Raw genomic sequence first — 19809 nt, forward strand, 5'->3', positions numbered from 1 at the left:
TTGCTTTACCCGCGATGGCATCGCATCGCCACCAGCATGCTCCCGACTGGTCAGCGTTGCCGACGGAGCTGCTCCTGGTAAGTTCTTTGGCATGCGTAGGTAGAACTGTTTCGTATATGAATCTTTATTTTCTTCGAGTACAAACTTGCCGGCCGGTTGATCCGTGGCTGGTTGAGCGAAATACCTTGCGTTGGGTCTTGTGGTTAGCCATCGCGATTTTAGGCCTTCGGATAGACATATTCCATGGAAGTGGACTTCATCCACATGAATTGGCTCTTGCTTGGGCTTTACGTATAATCCCTCGCAGGAGGTGGCGAAGCTCCTGCTGCCCTCGCAACTGGGCAGTTTCGCGTTAGTATCACGAGCATGGCGCCAAGCGGTCCTGCCGCTTGTGACCGTCCTCCACGTACCATTGCTCAGCAGCATCACCTTGCCGTCAGGGCCCGCGGGCTCACAGCAAATCGAGGTTGTGGAGCAGTACCTTGATTTCCTGAAGCAACAGCAGAGACAACCTCAACATCAGCGACAGCAAGTGCAACAAAATAGCAGAGCAGGGGAAAGCGCAAACCAGACCACGCAGGAAAACGCGCCTATCCACGGAAAAGGTTACGGGCACGGCTGTGGAAGCAATGGAACCCACAATTCTAACCACGCCAGCGCTCACAGCGATGGCATAGGTGACGTTGACGCCAAAAACCGTCAACGCGGCGCCACGGCAGGGTCCGCCGACTGCGGCGGTTTATCCGCCACCACCCGCCCAAGCCTCGCCGCGAGTCAGCCTTCCACCAACGCCGATATCGGCCTCAGCCTCCATCCTGGAATATCTCCCCCCTTGATGCAGCACCTGCTCAGCCGCTTTCCCTTCGTTCGCACAGTGGGCATGCACCGATCACAGCTGCAGCACCCGCGGCTGGAAGTGGCGGCGCTTCAGGGGCTCTCTACCTGCCAGCCTACCGTCTCACAGCTCCACATGTACGACACCCTGGCATGGGACTTCCCGCAGCAACTCACCAACCTGGGTGCCCTCACCCAGCTGGTCACACTCAAGCTGTGGAGCCTCGGAGCCCCGGGGCTGGACCCCAGCGCGCAGGTGGGGGAAGACACGAAGCGCGCCTCCCGCTCTACAGAACCCCGTCCGCGGCCTTGAGGGGACACTGCATTGGGCCGCAGCTGCCAGTGCGGTTGTCGTCCTTACGTTTCAGCAAGTAAACTGAAGATCGGAACACAGCTGCCGTACGGTGCTATGTGCGTTGCTGCTGATGTCCCTCTACATACGTCCTGTATTCACCCTAGGCGCCTAGTGGGTCATTGGGTTGCTGTATGGTGGAAGAGGCACGTACGCGGAAAAGGTGGTTATATTGTTCACACAATGCACCGTGCGGCGATCTCGTAAATAAACAAGTTTGATGGCCGACTGTGTTTTTGTGGCGCCAGATACCTCCTGAAGGAGGCGGCGATTTGCAGCACGTAAGAAGGCTGCGTCGCCTTCTAGTTTTCCCTCTCTAAAACGCACATGGGGCTGTCGTAGATGGGGATGTCGCGGCGAGCACTTTATCACTTCACTGCGCTGCAGCTCCCCTTCCGCAGTGGTATATATGAGCCGCTTGTTCCCTCTCCCATTGCTCCCGGTCTGTAGTGGGCCTTTAGTCGGGGCCTTATGGCTCTCAGTGGACTTACACTGCTTCAGGAACTCACCCTGCGGTGGCTATTCGGCAGGTAGGTAGGACGGAACGAGAAGAGGTGTCCGGGCTGGGTGGCGGGTTGAGGCAAAGCAAGGGGAAAGGAGGACGAGAACTACTGCTGTGATTGTACGGGTATGGAACTTCAACGTAAACGGAGGTGAGGAGCCTTGTCGGGTGGTGATCCGCAATGGGGCCCCCGACGACCTCCAAGCCCGTTAGTCCAAGCTACTTGAGGACGTTCGCCCCACTCCATCCACCCTGCGCCCAACTGGTGGCCTTTTGCACCTAGCACTTCCTGCTGAGTACACCCGCACATCGCTTTGCTGGGACACCTCCTTTCCTGTCCACATCACGCGCATGCTATTTCCTGCCCAACCCCCCCTCCGCGCCCCTTCTACTTTTTGGGGACCATTTGCGCTCGTGTTCGGGAGCGTCTGTATTGGCTGACGCCTTGTCCTTAACCCCTCGCGCCCCCTCCCGGCGCCTGCCCCTACCTCTTAACCAGGCAGGAAGTGGTTTGGACCTGTCCCCACACTCCCCGTCTGCTCCGCGCCCTGACGGATGGAGGCGCCCGGCTGAGGGGCCTGGACCTGAATGCCTTCCTGCTGGACCGGGCGGCGGCTGCCTCCCTGGCCCGGATCACCTCGCTGCGCTCCCTGTCGCTGTACTTCGACTCTGAGGGAGCTGGCTGGGAGGAGGTGAGGGACTTAGGGGAGTGGATTCTGCCTGCAGCGGCTTAGTTTTAGAGGGATACGAGTGCGGGCCGCCGACATCTAGGGGTCTGGATGGACTGTAGCTTGGATTGCGGTGCGCAAGAGTTCCTCCGCTCTTCTCCCTCTCGTATGCATGTACGTATACCTGCACGTAAGCTTCACAGCTTCCCTGGTCGCCTCACACCCTGTCTGCTGCCACTGGCACACAGTTTCCCTGCTTTTTCCTTGTCCTCCATTCGCAGGTAGTCTCCCTCATGTCCCTCCCGGAGCTCACCCGCCTCATCCTCAGCTATGAGGGCAACGCGGTAACGGGCCCTTGGATCGGTGACGGTCCGCCTGCTGGGGATGATGACCAGCCCCCGCCAGGGGGCCCCGCGGCAGGTCACCACCAGCAACATAAGCACCCTCCGCTGCCGGGCGGCGCGGATGCCCACCCTGCGGGCCTGCACGTTGCCCCCGCTCACGCACTCCCAAACTTGCATCAGCATGACCACCACCGCAATGCGCCGGTCCACGGCCACCCGCAGCCCAGCCACCGCCACGCCGAGACGGGCACCGGGCAGGGCATCAACGGCGGTAGCCTGGCTTGCGGCAGTATGGCGGGTCGTCCCCGGCTGCCCAGCTGGGCCGCGCGGCAGTTCAGTTTGCAGTACCTGAGCCTGACCACCTCCCCGGCCCTGCATCGGCTGCTGGGGCGGCTGGATGTGCTGGTGCCCAACCTGACCTACCTATCGCTGTCCTCGGTGGGCGAGTTCGGGCCGGGTCAGCGGGAGCTGGAGGCGGGCCTCATGGTGAGGAGGAGGAGGAGGGAGAGGGAAAGGAAACGGGGAGGAGCTTTAAGAATGCGGGCAAGTGAGGAAGGCGATTAAAGAGATGAGGAGCAGACGCAGGGGTTAATCCAGCATGAACCCGAATGGGTGGTCTAGGTGGGAATGGCGTGCGAAAATGCGAATGACACCAACTGCACCGATGTTTAAGCAGTGCGGCAGCTGCGCAAGAGCAGGCTTGGAGGAGTATGGGTGGCCGGAGTGTGTGTGTCGGTGTAGGTGTCGGGAGAGCACATCAGGACGGTGCTAATGATACGTGTGTACAGGGCGGACGGGTGGGTGGGGTGCCTCTTGCACACCACCTGACGTTTGCCAGGGTACGTCCCTTCAATGCAAGGAAGGATTGTGCAGCGGATGGAATACGGCGTGCTGAGTGGCTGGTGGGAGGCTTCTGGTGCCTTACATCAATGAGCCAGCCATCGGCAAGCGCAGGGCTGCTCAGTCAGGAGTGTGCAGTGTGCTGATCCCCGTGTCTGCGTCGTGATTGGGCTGCTAGCTACCTCGGAATGCATACCAGCGTCCTGTCCCCGCAACCCCCCGTGTATCTGCACCTTCCGGCTGCATGTACATTCCTGTGGCGTCCTGTCCTTCGCAGGCCATGGCGCAAGCAGGGTCACGGCTGTCCCGGATCAAGCTGTTCTGCATGGTGCGTTGGAACGGGGTAGGGTTGACGAATAGCATGGAAAGGCAGCCGGAGTGTGGAGGGGTGCGGCGACGTGGAGAGGGGTGAGAGCTTTGACGAGCTTCACATTCGGAATGGAGACGGGTTGCGCAAAATCCTGTAATGCGGATCAACGGGCATGACGTTTCCTGGTGCGCGACTTGCCTCCCGAATCCGTCCCATGATTCCAATGACCTTCCCGCCCTTCCGATCCTCCCGCCCGCTCCCCGTCCCTCCCCCACTCCCTGGTGCCCCCAGGAGCTACGTCCGGAGCTGATGAGCTGTTTGACAGCACTGCCTGCGCTGCAGGAGCTGATGCTGTTCAATGTGTGGGTGGCGGTGGACGGCACGGCAGGGGGCCAGGCGGCGGCAGCGGCAGAGGATGCAGTCGGACTAGCGGCGGTAGCTGCAATGGCCGTTGTCGCCGCTGCGGCGGCGGGTCAGGCCTTTGTGAATGGCGCGATTGGGGGGGATGTGATGGAGGCTGAGGGGCCGGGGGCTCAGCTGTTGCCGCCGGAGCAGCAACAGGGGCAGGGGCATCAACATCAAGGTCCGGATCAGGAGCCGCTACACGCAGCTGAGCATGCGGAGCCGGCTGCGGCAGGGGCTGCGGCAGGGGCTGGGCCAGGGGACGACGGTGCGCAGGTCCCAGAGCATCCGCCTCCACCCGCCGATGTGGCTGTTGGCGAGGAAGTGGCCGCACCCATTGTGCCTGATGGACCCCAGCACTCGGAGGTAACTGGAAACGCGCGGATGCAGAAAGGGGATGTGGTGACCCAAGTGCAAGCGCAACCGGGGCCCTTATCTGCGGGGCCCTCTAGCCAGGGTGCGGCCGCGATTGACGACGGCGCGGCGGCGGTGGGGACACAAGGTCAGGAGCAGGGTCAGGGCGAAGGAGGCGGTGTAGGGGGCGGCAGCTCCACCGGTGGTGAAGGAGCCGCGGAGGTAGAGGGTTCGACAGACCAACAACCGCCGCCGCAAGCTCAGGCCGCAGGTGCGGCGCCTGAGGCTGCGGCTGGCCCTGACCCTGCAGCAGCGGCAGCGTTGCAGCAGTGGCCGGAGCTGCAGTTAATCGAGCAGCAGCAGCACGTGCTGGAGCAGCAGCAACAGGTGCTGCAACAGCAGATGGAGAATTTGCTTCAGCTCCTGAACCAGGGGCCTCAGATGGGGGCCGGTATCGGAGCAGGAGGGAACCAGCACCAGCAGGAAGGAGGAGGGGGAGGAGCGGGGGAGCAGCAGCAACCAGCGGCGCAGGACGGTGGCGGCGGGGCAGGCGCCCAGGTTGGGCAAGAGGTGCCCGAGGGAGAGCCGCCTCTCGCTGGCCAGGGGGCTGGGCCGGGGGTTGCTGGACCGGGGCCTGTGGGCGATGGGGGTCCTGCGGTCGCTGGTGAAGATGAGGATGGGGCGGCGGGGGCGGCGGCTGGGGACGGGCCCCTGCCGGAGGGCGTGCTGCTCCGGAATGCTCTGCGAGCCACCGCCATGGTAAGACCCCGCCACTTTGCGTGACGCCTAACCAGTGTGCAGGACATGGGATGTCACGTCATGAAAGGTAGTGTACATGCAAGACGACTGCAGCCAGGTACTTGTTTGCAGGCATGGAGTGACTGCACTGTTTTGGTGCATGAGTGAGTGCTGTTATGAAGGCCCTATTCGTTCGTCGTTACCAAAGTCACCAATGTGATGCACCCCCACCACATTTCTTTCCGCCGCCCGTCCCCTCATCCTCCCCGGCCTCAGGCGCAGTCTCACCTTGAAGCGCTCGCTTCATTGGGGGGCCGCCTGCAGCAACTGCTGATCGAGTTCGGTCCGGAGGGGAGCACGTGCTTCATTACGCAAGGGTGAGTGTGCCTGCTACTATGGGACGGGAAGCCGGACCGGGGTTAAACAGCATACGTGCCTCGTTAACCGGGGAAAGTCAGGGCAGGTTCGTGGACCAGGGGCATTCACAACAGGACAATTAGGAGAGCTTCCAGGCGGACTGGGATCGAGGATTTACACGGGAGCACCAGCGGCCACGGTCTACCACAGCCGGAATACTTCTCCAGGCCCCTCCGCTGAAGTGCTCCCTTCTCCGGTGCCGACCCAGTGTTTTGCTCGTGTCCTTCTTATCCTCGCAATTGCTCTTAACTGGATCTTCGTCTGTGCGCTGTTCCGCAACCCGCCCTGCTCTTGTCCCGCCTTCCGCTCGCGGCACACACCGTATGTCCTCTGTGGGTTGTTGTGGGTGTGGTGCTGGGCAGGCTCGTCCGTACGCTGGAGCCCCTTGCCCCCGCGCTCCGGTCTCTGCATCTGCTTTCTTGGAACATGGAGGGCCTTATGTTGCCCGCTCTGGAGCCCCTGTGCTTCACCGCCTTCACCTGCCTCAAGTCGCTGACTGTGGCCAACCGGATCAGCCCAGACTCGCAGGTGGGGATGGACTGGGTTGGGTGAGAGCAGCTGGGTTGGGTTGGTCTGGCTGGGTTTCGTTGCGCGCGCGGGAGGTGGTGTGCGGGGCTGGCAAATGGTCCGCCTCGGGATTCCTCCCCTCTCATCGGACGTCATCCGAGTCAGGCTTCCGGTGCGTCTTTCTCGTCCTGGTTCCCAGCCGCCTTGCTTGGAGTTTGTGTCTGCTTCCTTCCTTTGCACGTGTCACCGGTTTAGTCCTCCTTTTGCTTCCATCATTGCTTCATTATTCTCTTTTTTCGCATCCCCGAATTCCGGAATCCACTGCTACTGCAGGTCAACTTCGCCACGCCCCTCCCAGAGACCAGTGGCCACGTCATTTACATGGGGGAGCTGCCCAGGTATATATCCACCCAGGATAGTGTGTTGGGCTAGGTATGAGGAGAAGGCAAGCCGCAACACAGACTTTATCCAGAGGTCGCCCAAGGGGGGGTCCACGGTAGTGCGATATTCCTTTGGGTTCCGACAGGTAGCAAGCTCCTATCTAAATGACGCCGTTTCCGATCTGCGTTGCTGCCAGCCCCCCTCCCGGCGAGCACGCAGACCCCAGCATTCGCCGTCCTTCCGTCCTTGCTATACCTCTCCCCCGCTCTCTCGTTCTCGCCTCCATAACCGCTTTCCTCCATCATCACCATGCTCCTGCCTTTCCTTTTCCCGTCGTGCCGGTTCTTATCGTAGGACGCTCAGGAGCTTGTGTGCCAACCGGGTCAACTTGTACGCGGGAACGCCGTTCGAGTTCCCGACAGCCGGCCCGGAGCCATCAAAGGCTTCCGTGCCTTCGGCTTCAGCGGCCACAACAGCGACGACGGCAACGGGGGCCGGCTCCCGGGGGACGGGTGTTCCTTCTCATGTAGCATCGGGATCCAGCCACATGCGCTCCGTTGCCACCCAGACGGAGGGCGTGGACATACCGCCAGGAGCCCCGCTCACCTACCCCGCGGGGTCAGCAATAGCCGATACCCAAGTTGATGTCGCCCAGCAGACGGGCACCGAGCGGAGCTCAGACTCACCTGGAGCTCTCCTTCCCGAGATAAGCGACGATGAAGCCGGGCCTAGCAACGGCGGCAAGAGTCGACGGCGAGAGGACCTTGGGGCTGCCGGGGCTGGAGTCAGCAGCGGCAGTAGCGGTAGCCCGATCGCGCCGCCGCTGCTGCACATGTGGCTGGCGGACTGTAACGTCCGTGGGGCCCGACCGGAGGAGTTGGCGGCGGCTATGCCAGGGTTGCAGACGCTGGTGGTTCGCCACGTCAGCAAGCAGGAGGATCTGCCGGTGCGCCTCATTAACGTGCTGCACCAACTGAAGGTGGGTAGGGGGGGCCCTCGGGAAATCGAAAACCGTCGGGCAGCTCGCGGCCTGCGTGTGTGTGTGGGTTATATGAAGGTGGGTGTGGGGAAGAGGGAGGGAGAATTCGGGACTTGGGCAAGCGGAGGGTGTGTGTATGGTTGGGGGCTTTCTCACGGGACTGATTAATTTTCTCGTGAATGTGTCCTATGTGAAAACTGTGTCACGTCCTACTTTCCCTCTCCGTCCCCCCGTTTCCCCTGGTCGGCCCCAGGACCTGACGACACTGGGCCTTGGCGGCTTCGACCACCGGTTCATTCGGAACATGTGGGGTCTCACTCAGCTGAGGCACCTCATGCTGGACCCCCGCCGCTTTGAAGATGTGGAGCTGGAGCCGGAGGTGAGTGTGTGTTCTCTCTGTGTGTGGGGGGGTGGGGTGGGGGGGTGGGGTGGGGTGGGGGGGTGGGAGGGAGGGATCACCCCGGCTTGGGTACGCGTGTTGTCCCTGCACCCTGTTAATCGTTATCTGGTTGAACAACGTGCGTGTGAGACTACACCACATCATATGTCTTATGGCTCGGCAAGGCATGTGGCCCGCGCGAGCCGCACTCATTGAGTTTGAGTACCTCTACTTGAATGCGTTTGTGTCCCCAAGTCGCAGTAATGCTCCTTTTCTGTCTTTCCTGGCTGGAAATTCCAATGACCTCTCACGGTCCATACCCCGCAGCGCAATCCCTGCCCAGTGGCTATCATCGCATGCCGCGCTCTCCTGCTGGCCCATGCTCCCCAAAACTCCGTCGTGCGCCGCTTGCAAGGCTTGACGCCGCATGCAGAAGTAACTGACTCGTATTGCATGTTCACCTTCCCGCTCTCCCTCCCGCCCTTCGTCCCTCGCGCCCCACCAGTTGATGTTGGACGCGATGGCAGCTGAGAGCGATCGCTCCCTGGCCTTACACGAGGCCACTATGGCGCTGGTGGCGAAGGGGGGCATGACCCGGTTGCGCAGTTTGTGGTTACCGGACTGGGCGGCGCCCCCCCACCAGATGGTGCAGTGGCAGATGCAGATAGCGCAGGTGAGGAGGGGACAGGGAAGTCTGCGGATCTGGCGTGAGTGGGACACATTGCGCAGGCGGAAGGATGGATTGCGTGGGATGAGGACGTCGTGGGATGGGGTTGAGATGTGTGTGGAGGTGCACTGACTTTTCTGCGACGTGAGCGGTGGTTCTGCGGAGGAATCGGCTCCTCACCCAATTTCGGGTCTAGTTCCAACAGGTTAACGACTGTCCGGGCTCAAAGTGTTATTGAGGCATGTATTGTAAAGTGGATGCAAGGAACTCGGGGCCGCAGCAGCAGCTCGGGAAACGGCACAAGGGATCCCCGGCAACCGGCACGCGGCCCACAATACTCAACGTGACCCCCCGGAGCATTCATCGCAGCTCATAGCCAAATGAGGTGCCGTACTTTGGAACTGTCCGCAGGTGGCCCCGCTGGCCGCCCTCCGTCTTGTAGACCACCACTACTTTTGGCGGCTGCCGGCACCCGTCGGCTGTCCGGAGGTGCAGGACAGGCTGCAGTGGTGGGGCTTTGACGCATGGAACGTGCTGTGAGGCGCAGGAGGTTGCTTGTGAGGTTGGGGTAGGGCCTCCGGTGCCGCCGCCAGCTCGCCCGCATTCCATGCACTTATGCATCCTCTGGGCAGCCCTTTTTCCTTTCCTGAGGGCCACGGCCTTCGGGATGAGGGTGGCGTGGGTGCTAGTGGTGGTTGGGTTGTGTGCTGAAACGCGGCCGTGTCGCAGCAGGTCAAGTTCTGCGAGGTTCCGTGGGGTTCGTGCTGTTGCGCACTGCATCTTGTGATACCGCTGGAGGAGGGGTTGTGGAGAGGTTGTTGAGGTGGTGACTGTGTGGTGTGGAAGTGATGTGTGGGAAGGCGGCTAAGCATAGTAGGACTCGGCAATGGTGGAACATGCAGGTTAGTTGCTTCTGCAGGGTGGCTTCAGGCGTCATGCCGTTGTGCATGGGTTCCTTCGCTGTAATGATGATCTACCAGGGCGTGATGACAGCGCCTATCGTAAGCATGACAAAGGGTGTTGGGCCCCTTCGCACCCTGATTGCCTTCTAGTAGGAATGTTCTAGCTTCGTAGTCAAACCAAATCGTCGTTAACCGGAGCTGCCAGATGATCACGAGACCGTGAAGGGGAAACGCACGGGATCCATTCATAATCCACGTCGGAGGATTCAAAAATTCACTCAGGCAACTGCTACAATCGGTACGGCCCAGATCAATTAGGGCAGCAGTGTGCTTGCCCTGAAATTCGCTATCGGCTTGCACCCATGCAAGATGGGACTCCGAACAGCCCCCTCCTTCCTGGCCCGTCATGTTTCCCCGTTCGTTTCATCCCTCTTCTCTTCACTTCTTACGAGAGCCTGCTACGACATATGCACAGTTGCGGACCGACGTCCAGGCATCTCTCCTTATTGCCTGTTAACTGTCAACGGAACCTTAGCAGGGCCCAAATCGTCTGCGCACATCTCGGAACGGCTCATGTGCCTCTTGCCTCGCTGGGGCCCGCACAACAAGCGTTAGCTCGGAGCAGCTGCTCCCTATGGTATAACTGAAACGATGCGAGCGATAGACATATAGTCTAAGGAGCACGTATGTGATCTCCTGTAACTTTTGAAGGGACCAACGGTTTCGCCGTGAAGGCCCTTTACTCCCGTGCAGGTGGCCTTGACACCCTTAGTCCTGTTTTGGGAGTAAGTCATGGGTAGAAAGCTGCACCTCTGCAATCTGTATTGCATCTTGCGGCGGGGCGGTTGCGAATGTCACTGTTGCGACAGTTTGTAACGCACGGTTGATTTAACCACAGTACCGGGACCGGTAGTTATACCCCTTGTTTACGTTTTAGGGATCCATCGATTTGCCTAGATAGTTTTGTCTATTAACTACATGTAACACAAGGCAATGTGTTTGCTTTGGTATTCGCGCAATTGGCTGCCTAAAATGCCATTTATGAGCGATCTGGCAATTGCATTGCCCTCACTTTAGATTGCACTTGATCATTTCATTGCAGCTTGCCTCACCGATGCCACCGTACAGTCTCACATTATCCGGGCCCCTTTGCACACCAGGACATGTAGCGTGACCAGGGGCGCGATGGCAAAGGGAGCTAGTAATGTCGAGTTTCGCTGCCAGCAAGTGCTGGAAGGCCACAGCAAGGCGGTCGCCAGCGTCAAGTTCGCGCCATCTGGCCTTCTCCTGGCGACGGCCTCCGCCGATAAGACTGTTTGCCTATGGGATGTCGCTACGGGATCTCGTATGTCGACCCTGACCGGGCATATTAGCGGCATCTCTGATGTCGCCTGGAACCCCAACCAGCGCTACCTGGCTACTGCCGCTGACGACAACACCCTCAAACTGTGGGATGTGGAGACCGGCACCTGTCTGCGCACTCTGACTGGCCACACAAATTACGTCTTCTGCTGCAACTTTGATACGCCGGGGCACCTGCTTGCCAGCGGCAGCTTCGACGAAACGCTCCGGCTGTGGGACGTGCGCACGGGGAAGTGCCTACGCGAGGTGCCCGCGCATTCCGACCCGCTGACCGCCGTACACTTTGCGTACGACGGCACCATGATTGTGAGCAGCAGCCTGGACGGCCTCATCCGGTTGTGGGACACGCAGACAGGGCACTGCCTGAAAACCCTGTTTGACCGGGAAAGTCCACCCGTCTCCTTCGCCATGTTCAGCCCCAATGCGAAGTATGTGCTGTGCAATACATTGGACAGCCGTGCGCGTATTTGGGACTACGAGCGCGGCCGTACCGTCAAGACGTACGAAGGCGGTCACGTCAACAAACAGTTTTGCGTCACGTCGGGATTCTGCACCACCGATCTAGGCCACTGGGTTGTTACCGGCTCTGAGGACTGCTCGGTCTGCGTGTACGACCTAAATAAGCAAAGTGTGGTGGCCAATATCCCTGGTGCCGGTGGCAGTTCGGGCGCTGCAAAAGCTGCTGCGGCGGCGGCGGAGGCTGGCGGTTCCGGAACTCCACCGCCTGGCGCCGCTGTCGACAGTGCGGCCGGTGGCGGTGCGGCTGGCAATGGACACACGGCGCCGGTGCTCGCCGTGAATGTTCACCCACGGATGCCGATTATCGCTTCAGGAGGCCACAGCCCGGACAACTCAGTGCGGCTGTGGGTGGCATCACAGGCGGCGGCCGCGTAGCCAGCTCCACAGCTCACCTTCAACATCCGAACGTGCTGGAGTTGGGTCGTTTAGGGGTTTTACTGCATTTGCTCGATTGCTATGCTTTCAGCCACGAGCTATAGACGGAATCGGATGTTGGGGCCTCCGTGCGTGCAGCTGTTTCGAGTCACCAGAGGTCGGACTCGTGGAGAGCAAACCCGTGTTGCAGTAACGGATATGGACATTAAGTGCAGGGCTTGCGTCCAGAGAGGAACGTGCAGTGGTTCAGCCATGGCATACATTGATGCCTGGGCGTTGTGCTGGATTTAAGGGGCGGGAAAGGTGTTGGGGCTAATGTCAAAGCCACTAGAAGGCCTGGCTTATCTAGTGGCCCTCAAGATACGGCTTGGGAGAAGGGTTTCCAGAGATGCCGGCGTGAGGACGAGCAAAGTGAAGCTGCACCCAGGCTAGGCACATATGCAGATGCATGCCTGGGTTTCAACAAACAGCAGCACCAGCAGCAGGGAGTCGGAGCTGGGGCCACGCGCACTTTCCCTGGAAGGCGGCTGATGCATTGTGTAATGTGACATGGCGGATGCTCGAGGAGCGGAATCGGCCTGGGGCCGGTCGGCTGCGAGGGGGTCCAACAGGGAGCCGAGCCCCAGGGCTGATAGGGCGCGGCTGTGAGCCAGAGCTGTGCTGGTGATCTACTCGGATTGATTGTAATACCATGCAAACATTCAGGACTGTAGGCAAGTTTGCTGCTCATGCTGGTGGTGGTGGTGATGTTATTGTTGCTCCATCTGTAAGCCTGCCAGACCAGGACAGCAGGTGAGGGCGGACCCCATCAAGTGGGATGGCGCCGTCAGGTAGCGCGCACAGCCGATTCCCCACTAACCACCCGGGTAATAATCGACTAACCGTTTCATGGATGGACCCTGATACAGCGGATCGTCATATGTTAGCTGCACCATCGCGATAGCCATGGATTGTCGACCTGCCATGTACCGAAGTGCCTCTCTCTGCACGATCCGGTCCGTGACGTGGCGCAGAGGTCCAAACGTGAACAGCATATATAACATTGATGAACCCTGTATAGGTTTCCTCACTCGTGTGTTTGCATTAATACTTCGTTACGAAGTTACATCCACATAAAACAAGGTTCAAAGGCGGACATGTTCTGTTATCCTACACTTAATGAGAAGACGGACACCGTTTCTTGAGCGACATGGAGCCCATGCCCGGATCCGGATGCCCAAGTCCAGCTCGATCAGATACGTCAGATCCCCAGCCCCCAAGCCAACCCCCAAGATTCAATTATTCACATCTCGCTATACTTTATCACCCAGCACCACGACGAGGTTCACAGCTACAAACTGCAAGGAGTCGCAACTTAAAGCACTCAGTGCCGCCAGGGAGCTACCATCCTATAGGGTTTGGCACTACTGGTAAGGCGCGACCATTGCCCCCGGGAGATCCCGGGATCGATACCCATTAGGGTCAAAGTCCTTCCGATGGTGGAAGGCATTGCGCCCCTAGTTGATGGACGGTGGTGACCTGGGATAAAGTTAACCTGCGAGCCGACCAGGAACGGAGTTGGGCCGCTGAAGACCCGGCAGATTCCGTTGGATGCTGGTGGTGGGCGCGGAACCTGAGCGATCCACTGAGAAGTTGACTAGGGTGATTGGATGAGGGTGCCCCGAAATACCGGGGAAGGCAGGGTTTCGCAGGGTAGCTGCCACGGGCAAAGATACACCCCCCTGTTTCACACATCCTCATTGGGTGCCCAGCCACACCGGGACGCCGTACACCAGCAGACCCAGAGCTACAGGAACTAATGTGCTGGTCAGGAAGTACTTGTACGCTGCCGGGAGTGAGGACAGAGCCAGCTTCTGGATCTACATGGGGAGCGAACGAAACAGTTGGCAGAGCGTATGTAGCCGAACACACCGTGACCCGAACGGAAGTATGATAGCATTGTTGTATAACACTTTGCCGGGAACGGTGGTAGGGCCGAGACTATGGCGTCCGCACTCTTACATCCCCTTTCCCAACCCTATGCCTGCTGTCACATGCTTAGGCATTAGTCCTTGCAATCCAAACTGCCCTGTCCTACACGCCTTCCTCCATTCGAATTACCCATCCCCGCCCCGTTTCTGCGTTCGTTCGCCTTTTCCTTACTTCCCCAACCGATCTTTCGCCCCTTCCGGAGCTCGCTTCCGCACGCACCTACCTCAACAACGTATGTTGACACGGTGGTAAGGCATCCCGCTGTACCCACCATCAACCCCTGCAGCGCCATCCGCTGTACCTCCCCCAACGAGCCCTCCAACCGAAACAGCAACGCCTCACACGCGAAGACCAGCGCACAGCCCAGCACGTTGGCGGCGAACGTCCCGTATTGCAGCCAGCCATCACGCCAGCCGTTAAGGTGCGACAGGTACCAGCGCAGGAAGCAGCCGGAGGGACCCAACAGGATGGAGAACCACCAGTACCGCCGATAGCCCCTACTGGCAGCTGCGGACTCGCGGTCCAGGTAAACGTAGGCTAGGGACACGCCGGTTAACGTCAGCAGGCTTGCAGCCGCGGCAAGGTCCACCAGAACATCAGGCCGGAGGACTAGCGCGGCCGAGGAGCGGAGCCGTGACGGTAATGAAGAAGGAGGCGACGGCCGCGGGCCGCCACCGGAGGTGGAACCGTTTGCGGCTGTAATGGTTGTGGATGTAGCCGTGACGTAAGGTTGTGTGGCGGCAGGGACAGGTCGCAATTCCCTGTCCATCATTTCGAGCACGATTGCCGCGGGAAGAGACGGCGGAGTAGGGGTTGCGGACGAGGGCGTAGCAGCGGGCCCACCACCGACACCTACTGGTGCCGCTGCCGCTGCCGTTTCCACCGCCTCCGTCCCCATTGCAGCTGAGCTCTCCATCGCGCTATCTGCAAGCTCCGGGACAGGCTCGGGTCTACCGCTCATTTTGGTTTCCTGTAGCCTGCTTGGCACCTGGTCAGCTGTCGTCCAGAAGGCGGCAGCTGCTAGGGCCGCGTGCTGTCCAAGGACGAGGGCCAACAGGGGGCCTGAGATGCCCAGGTAGATGGCCCACAGACCCTGTACCCAGTGCGTGCCGCGGAGCATCCCTGGCGGCATGGACCTGCCCACCATCAGCACCACCACCTGACGAGGATTATGCGGGCAGCGAGGGAATGCCTGCTGGGGCATGCCGGCACTACCCAAGCCGATGTGGCCGCGAGGATCTGGCTTAACCCCCCTCCCTACATGCGTGCTGGCATAGAGCTGGGGATTGCCTTAGCTTGGACCCGGAGCTGTTGCATTGGCTTAGCATAAATCTGAAGCCGGGAATGGATTGCACACATACCTGCAATAACCAGCTGGAAAACGTCGTTAACGACCCGCAGTACCCCGTTCGCAACCCAAGATGCAGCTCGCCATGCCTTTGCAGCTTGCTCTCGCGAGATAGAAAAAGCAGTTGGAGTTCTGAAGGGTTGCTTTTGGCACATTCTCGAGGATGGATTGCCGCGAGGTTGCTGCCTGTGCTAAAGAGTCCTATGAGAAAGCTTCCGAAAACATTTGCTGGGAAATCATAAAACAGTGTATCACCCGTCACCATGAGTCCTGAGCCGGTCACGCAAGGCGCCCAATTCCAGCGACCCTTTCCCGAGCATGATCCACCGAATAGATTCCCGATAACGATCCTTGTTAGGACGCCTAGTTGTGCAAAAGCAGCAAGGTGCAAGTGAATGCGCCATATCACTCCCGCCTTTGACATCAGTGGCGAAGCTCTATTTGTTCAGGTCTACAGGTAAGTGGCAAACGTCTATTTCCCATGCCAAGTTCCCTAAGGCGAAAATTGCAAAAGCACTTGCCCACCATCGCGATCCGGCTTGCGAAAGAGCTGACCATACCATGATATCACACCTCAGCACCTGTACTATTAAACGGCACTTTTATTTCAGATTATGCCGATACTCTGAATCAGAGTTTATTGTCCATGCTGGCATAGTCCCCCTTCCGGGACGGCAAGAAGCCCTGAGGCCTGGTCTGCCCAGTAAAAACAGCTGCAGCAGGTGCATAGCGTCTGCAGCTTCCACTTGAAACTTGAAGAATGAAGTAGGTTTACGGGATGATATAAGGACCCAAGAAGTCTTGGTGATCCGGACGCCGGACGCTGCCGTATCCCTGTCGAACGACAGCTAAGGACAAGGTGCAATCTCTGGACAGGCACTCTGGGAGGTGGTCACCTTTCTAATGGGCATGACAAGTGGCAATGTTTGACGGCTTCCTCATAATCACGCATTCGCCCACGATTCGACATGTCCCAAATTGCCAACTGCTCAACACAATGTGCAATGCACCCGCGCTCCTCCGTAATACAGTGTACTATCACCGCCAGGATAGCTATTCATAAGCCGAGTCTATTTGGGCGCTCGTGCGCTCACCCTAGCCCAACCCCTGTCGATGCCGCAATCAGTCTCGCCCTGTGCTGCAAGAACCACGACATGCTGAAATCCTGAGGAATCTCGTGCAGGAACTCGTCCATGTCAGAAAATAGCCCCTTGTAACGTTCAAACGACACCTTGGCATACAGTGTCCGTGACAGCTGCGACAGGTAGCGAAACGCAAACGCCTGGTTACGTGCCGCCATGGTTTTCAGCTCCGCATCTCGGCCCTTGAGCCCCTTGATCACCTCAACCACGTCGGTGTGGTCAAAGCTGACGTAGTTTTCGCCTTCCCGCAGCGACCTGCGCATGCTTGCAGAAAGGTCGGAATACCGTCAAAAGTTGGGGTGGACCCATGACGCATAGAAAACCCTCGTCCATCATCTTCATTCGACAGTTTGCGGGACCCTGTTGTTTCGGGGACCTTTGCAATAACCCACACCGCAGTGGACCTTAGCTCCGCACCGCACACCGCACCTCAGTGGGTCGCAACGCACCTGTAATAGTACTCAATCGCGTCTGACCGGTACTTGAGCACCGCGCTATTCATGGCCAGTAGCTTAGCAAGGCGCCAGCTAGCTGACTGACCATCCGTATTGATCAGGTACTTCCACCGCGTGTGCAGCTCCATAGGCACCGGGGGGACCTGCGGAGGGACGGCATAATGTAACGTATGGAATCGCACATGCGATGTAATGCTTGATCAGTGGCGATGGCTGACCTGTCTCTTACGGATGACGGGTGAATGGTTGAAGAGGGTCCTAGGTGGCAGAACGCAAACCGCCTTCGGTCGTACGCCGGAATTCACTTTCAATACATACATACAGGAAGAGTGAGGGGAAATGTGTAAGGTATACACAAAATGCTTACAGGCAGGCGGCTGGCAGAGGTTAAGGCCTGACTTCTGCTCCCGGCCGACCCGGGTTCAAATCCGCCTGCCGGCTCCTCGGGTGTTTGAGGAGTGTTGAAATGGGAGGTGGCCCCCCAGCATATGGACGATGTAGGACGTGATAGTATCAACTTGCGAGCTGACCAGGAACTAAGTTAATGCGCCGTTGATCCGCTAGATTTGGTTGGATGCTGGTGGTGAGTTGCCGAACCCAACGAATACATTCTGAAGTCGGATGGGGTGAATGGATTAGGGTGCCCCTCTAGCAGGGGAGAGCAGGGAATTGCCTCGGGAAAGGAGGCCACTGGCAAAGTTAACCACCCTGTAACAACATACATATATAGTCCACGGCCCCCGGGCTTTGACGGACACCCCCGCATTCGTGCAGAGTTTGTAACTTGTTACGACAACGCGCATCAAGCCAGGACGTCACACGGTGTGGGTTGTGCAGGGCCCAGTCTACAGGAGAAAGTACAGGGGCTCCTCAAAGCTACAATCCGTGCGGGGCTTCCCGTAAAAGGTCAAGAGGTAGCCGTGTGTGCGCCGTGTGTGCCACTGCGCGGGGGCCTTGGGCAGGACCCAGGGCGTGTGGTGCAGCACAAAAGCCGAACACCACCTGGTGCCCCTCCTCACCGTCTTGACTTTGACCTTCCAATGCCTGTTCTGATAGATGCCCACATCCAGCACCTCCTGCCCTGCCCGGCTCTGAGCCACCTTATACATCAGAACACGAGAACAGTTGGCGGCCATGGCGCCGTAGATGCCAACCTGCACCACCACAACATCAAACACCCAGTCCAGGGGCACCGAAGATGAGGTGAGTGACCTGAGGGACAGGGGAGCTGCTGCTGCCTTGCCGTAAACACCCTACTGAATCCGCTGTCACCTCAGCCCCACTCTCGGGCATTCACGTCCACACCCGGGACACATCCGGATCTCTTGCCTCAAAATCCCACCCCACGGAATACTCTGGATCTCTGATCGTGGGCCTCATCCAGGTCCTTAGGTTCCTTTCCTTTACACCCCCGTTTCCCCCTCCCTCCCCTTAGCACCCCTACTCCCCATTACCCCAGTCCCGACACCCTCTCGGCTCACTCTCATAAAGCCTCTCTCAATCTTCTTATCCCAGGGGTAGTCTATCAGCTGCTCGAAAGGGTGGTTCATGACGGGGTGCAGGATGTCGTCATGGGCACTGCCCGGTAAACCTGCCGCATATGCACTCGCGTTCCAGCGCTTGTCAAAGGTGAAGAGCGGCGCGGAGCAGTTCCCCCGCTCACACAGCGGCTTGTCGTACGCGTTCATGACGTACACCACGTCCGGGAAACGCAGCCCCACGGAGGCCACGAAGCCGTGGAACTGCTCCGCAATGAATTTGACCTTAAGAGGTGGAGGGGGCCCGCGGAAGAGGGGAAAGGGGCGAAGACGTACAACTCTAAGTGCAGACATGAAGGAGGAAAGAAAGGTCCTCGCTCATGCCTTTCGCTAAACCCGCCAGTGAGTCATACCCACAAGCCAGTCCACGGCCTTTCGAAACAACTCTGGCATCACGTTAAGACCGCTTCCGCACGACCTGCTCAGTCGTCCCTTCCTCCCTCTCCCCCCTCCCCTGGATCCCTCCGCCCCGCCTCCATCCACCCGTCCAGCCCACCTACCCACCCTCCGTGTGCACCACCCCCTCGCATTGGGGTAGGCCCACCAGCGCATCACATTGTTGCGGATGACCACAACGGCCAGGAAGTTGCGGCGGTACTCCAGCCAGTGGCTATCGATCTCGTGCAGGAAGTTAAGCAGGTCCAGGCGGGTCAGGGGCCGACCCAGCTGCCGCCATGGGCGCAGGTCTGGTTCCAGGTTGTCCCTGAAGCCGGGAGGGAGGGGAGGGGAGGGCAGTCGGGGGCGCTTGGCCACGGAGGTGAGGACGCGAATATTGGAAGGGCAGTTTCCGAATGGTTTTGGCTGTATAGGTGGAAGCACGGAAGCTCTATGACAGCTATGGAGAGTACTGGGTTGGAGTTTCGTTGGGGAAAAGGCCGAGAGGTCCCAACTGCAGGGGTGGCGTGAGAGCAGCTAGAGCCACTCTGGAGGTGCTTTAACGCGTCACATATGTGGTGGTCATGGCAAATTGGTTGAGTGGAGCTCGGGCATGGGACAATTGTTGGAGTGGGTGTAAAGTGGAAAGAGTCCGGATTGATTAAACCCCCTGTCACTGCCGCCATGGCCGCGTCCCTTACCGCAGCAGCGGCTCAAGGTCCGCTTCCGTTGTGGCCCGCTGTGCACCGGGACACTCATTGCGTAGGGTCACCAGCGGGTCCTAGAATGTGCAGGGTGGCGCATGACAGCGGATAAGGCTTGGGGGATGAAGACTTCAAGGCTCTAGTCCAGACAGATGATATCCTGGGTTGATTCCTTACGTTTATGGAGGAGTTGAATAGTTCTGTATGGAGGATGGCTAGCGTCTGCGGAGTAGTGGCCAGCAGTAGCAACGCTACGAAGAGCCTTCCCAAAAACATCCTGTGGGATTTAAGATCATCCTAGATCACTAAAGCATGCTGAGAACAAAACGGAACTGACACACAATGCTCGTGACAGGTTGCGAACTCTCTGAGTTGAAACCAACCAGGTGCCATGATGCCTCGAGATTGACTAAAGCATTTAGGTAACATGTCATACGGTTGGGC

The 19809-nt window shown here is 59.0% G+C and overlaps 4 protein-coding genes across 4 annotated transcripts; 3 read left to right on the forward strand and 1 right to left on the reverse strand.

Moving 5' to 3' along the window:
- Window positions 1-14: 14 nt before the first annotated feature.
- On the forward strand, window positions 15-1209 carry VOLCADRAFT_88993 (uncharacterized protein; the record flags this gene model as incomplete). The annotated part of the gene is made up of 3 exons (XM_002948610.1): window positions 15-77; window positions 308-1090; window positions 1171-1209. The coding sequence occupies 3 exons, from the start codon at window positions 15-17 to the stop codon at window positions 1207-1209; spliced, it is 885 nt and encodes a 294-aa protein (XP_002948656.1).
- A 448-nt stretch (window positions 1210-1657) lies between these two features.
- On the forward strand, window positions 1658-9214 carry VOLCADRAFT_88994 (uncharacterized protein; the record flags this gene model as incomplete). The annotated part of the gene is made up of 13 exons (XM_002948611.1): window positions 1658-1716; window positions 2188-2380; window positions 2638-3186; window positions 3818-3868; window positions 4142-4877; window positions 4917-5365; window positions 5621-5721; window positions 6124-6289; window positions 6602-6666; window positions 7004-7628; window positions 7882-8007; window positions 8513-8680; window positions 9086-9214. 13 exons carry the CDS (start codon window positions 1658-1660, stop codon window positions 9212-9214), a joined length of 3417 nt encoding a protein of 1138 aa, XP_002948657.1.
- Window positions 9215-10560: 1346 nt separating this feature from the next.
- Window positions 10561-11832, forward strand: VMUT11 (WD40 protein; the record flags this gene model as incomplete). The annotated part of the gene is made up of 2 exons (XM_002948612.1): window positions 10561-11546; window positions 11682-11832. The coding sequence occupies exons 1-2, from the start codon at window positions 10762-10764 to the stop codon at window positions 11830-11832; spliced, it is 936 nt and encodes a 311-aa protein (XP_002948658.1). The 5' UTR covers window positions 10561-10761.
- A 726-nt stretch (window positions 11833-12558) lies between these two features.
- VOLCADRAFT_103989 (uncharacterized protein) lies at window positions 12559-19641 on the reverse strand (the record flags this gene model as incomplete). Its single annotated transcript, XM_002948733.1, has 11 exons — window positions 12559-12604; window positions 12715-12815; window positions 13590-13691; window positions 14027-14939; window positions 16246-16548; window positions 16743-16891; window positions 17768-17902; window positions 18230-18511; window positions 18791-18989; window positions 19363-19442; window positions 19543-19641. 11 exons carry the CDS (start codon window positions 19639-19641, stop codon window positions 12559-12561), a joined length of 2409 nt encoding a protein of 802 aa, XP_002948779.1.
- Window positions 19642-19809: the final 168 nt, after the last annotated feature.

The sequence above is a fragment of the Volvox carteri genome, assembly GCF_000143455.1.
Source record: "Volvox carteri f. nagariensis unplaced genomic scaffold VOLCAscaffold_11, whole genome shotgun sequence".
NCBI lineage: Eukaryota > Viridiplantae > Chlorophyta > Chlorophyceae > Chlamydomonadales > Volvocaceae > Volvox > Volvox carteri.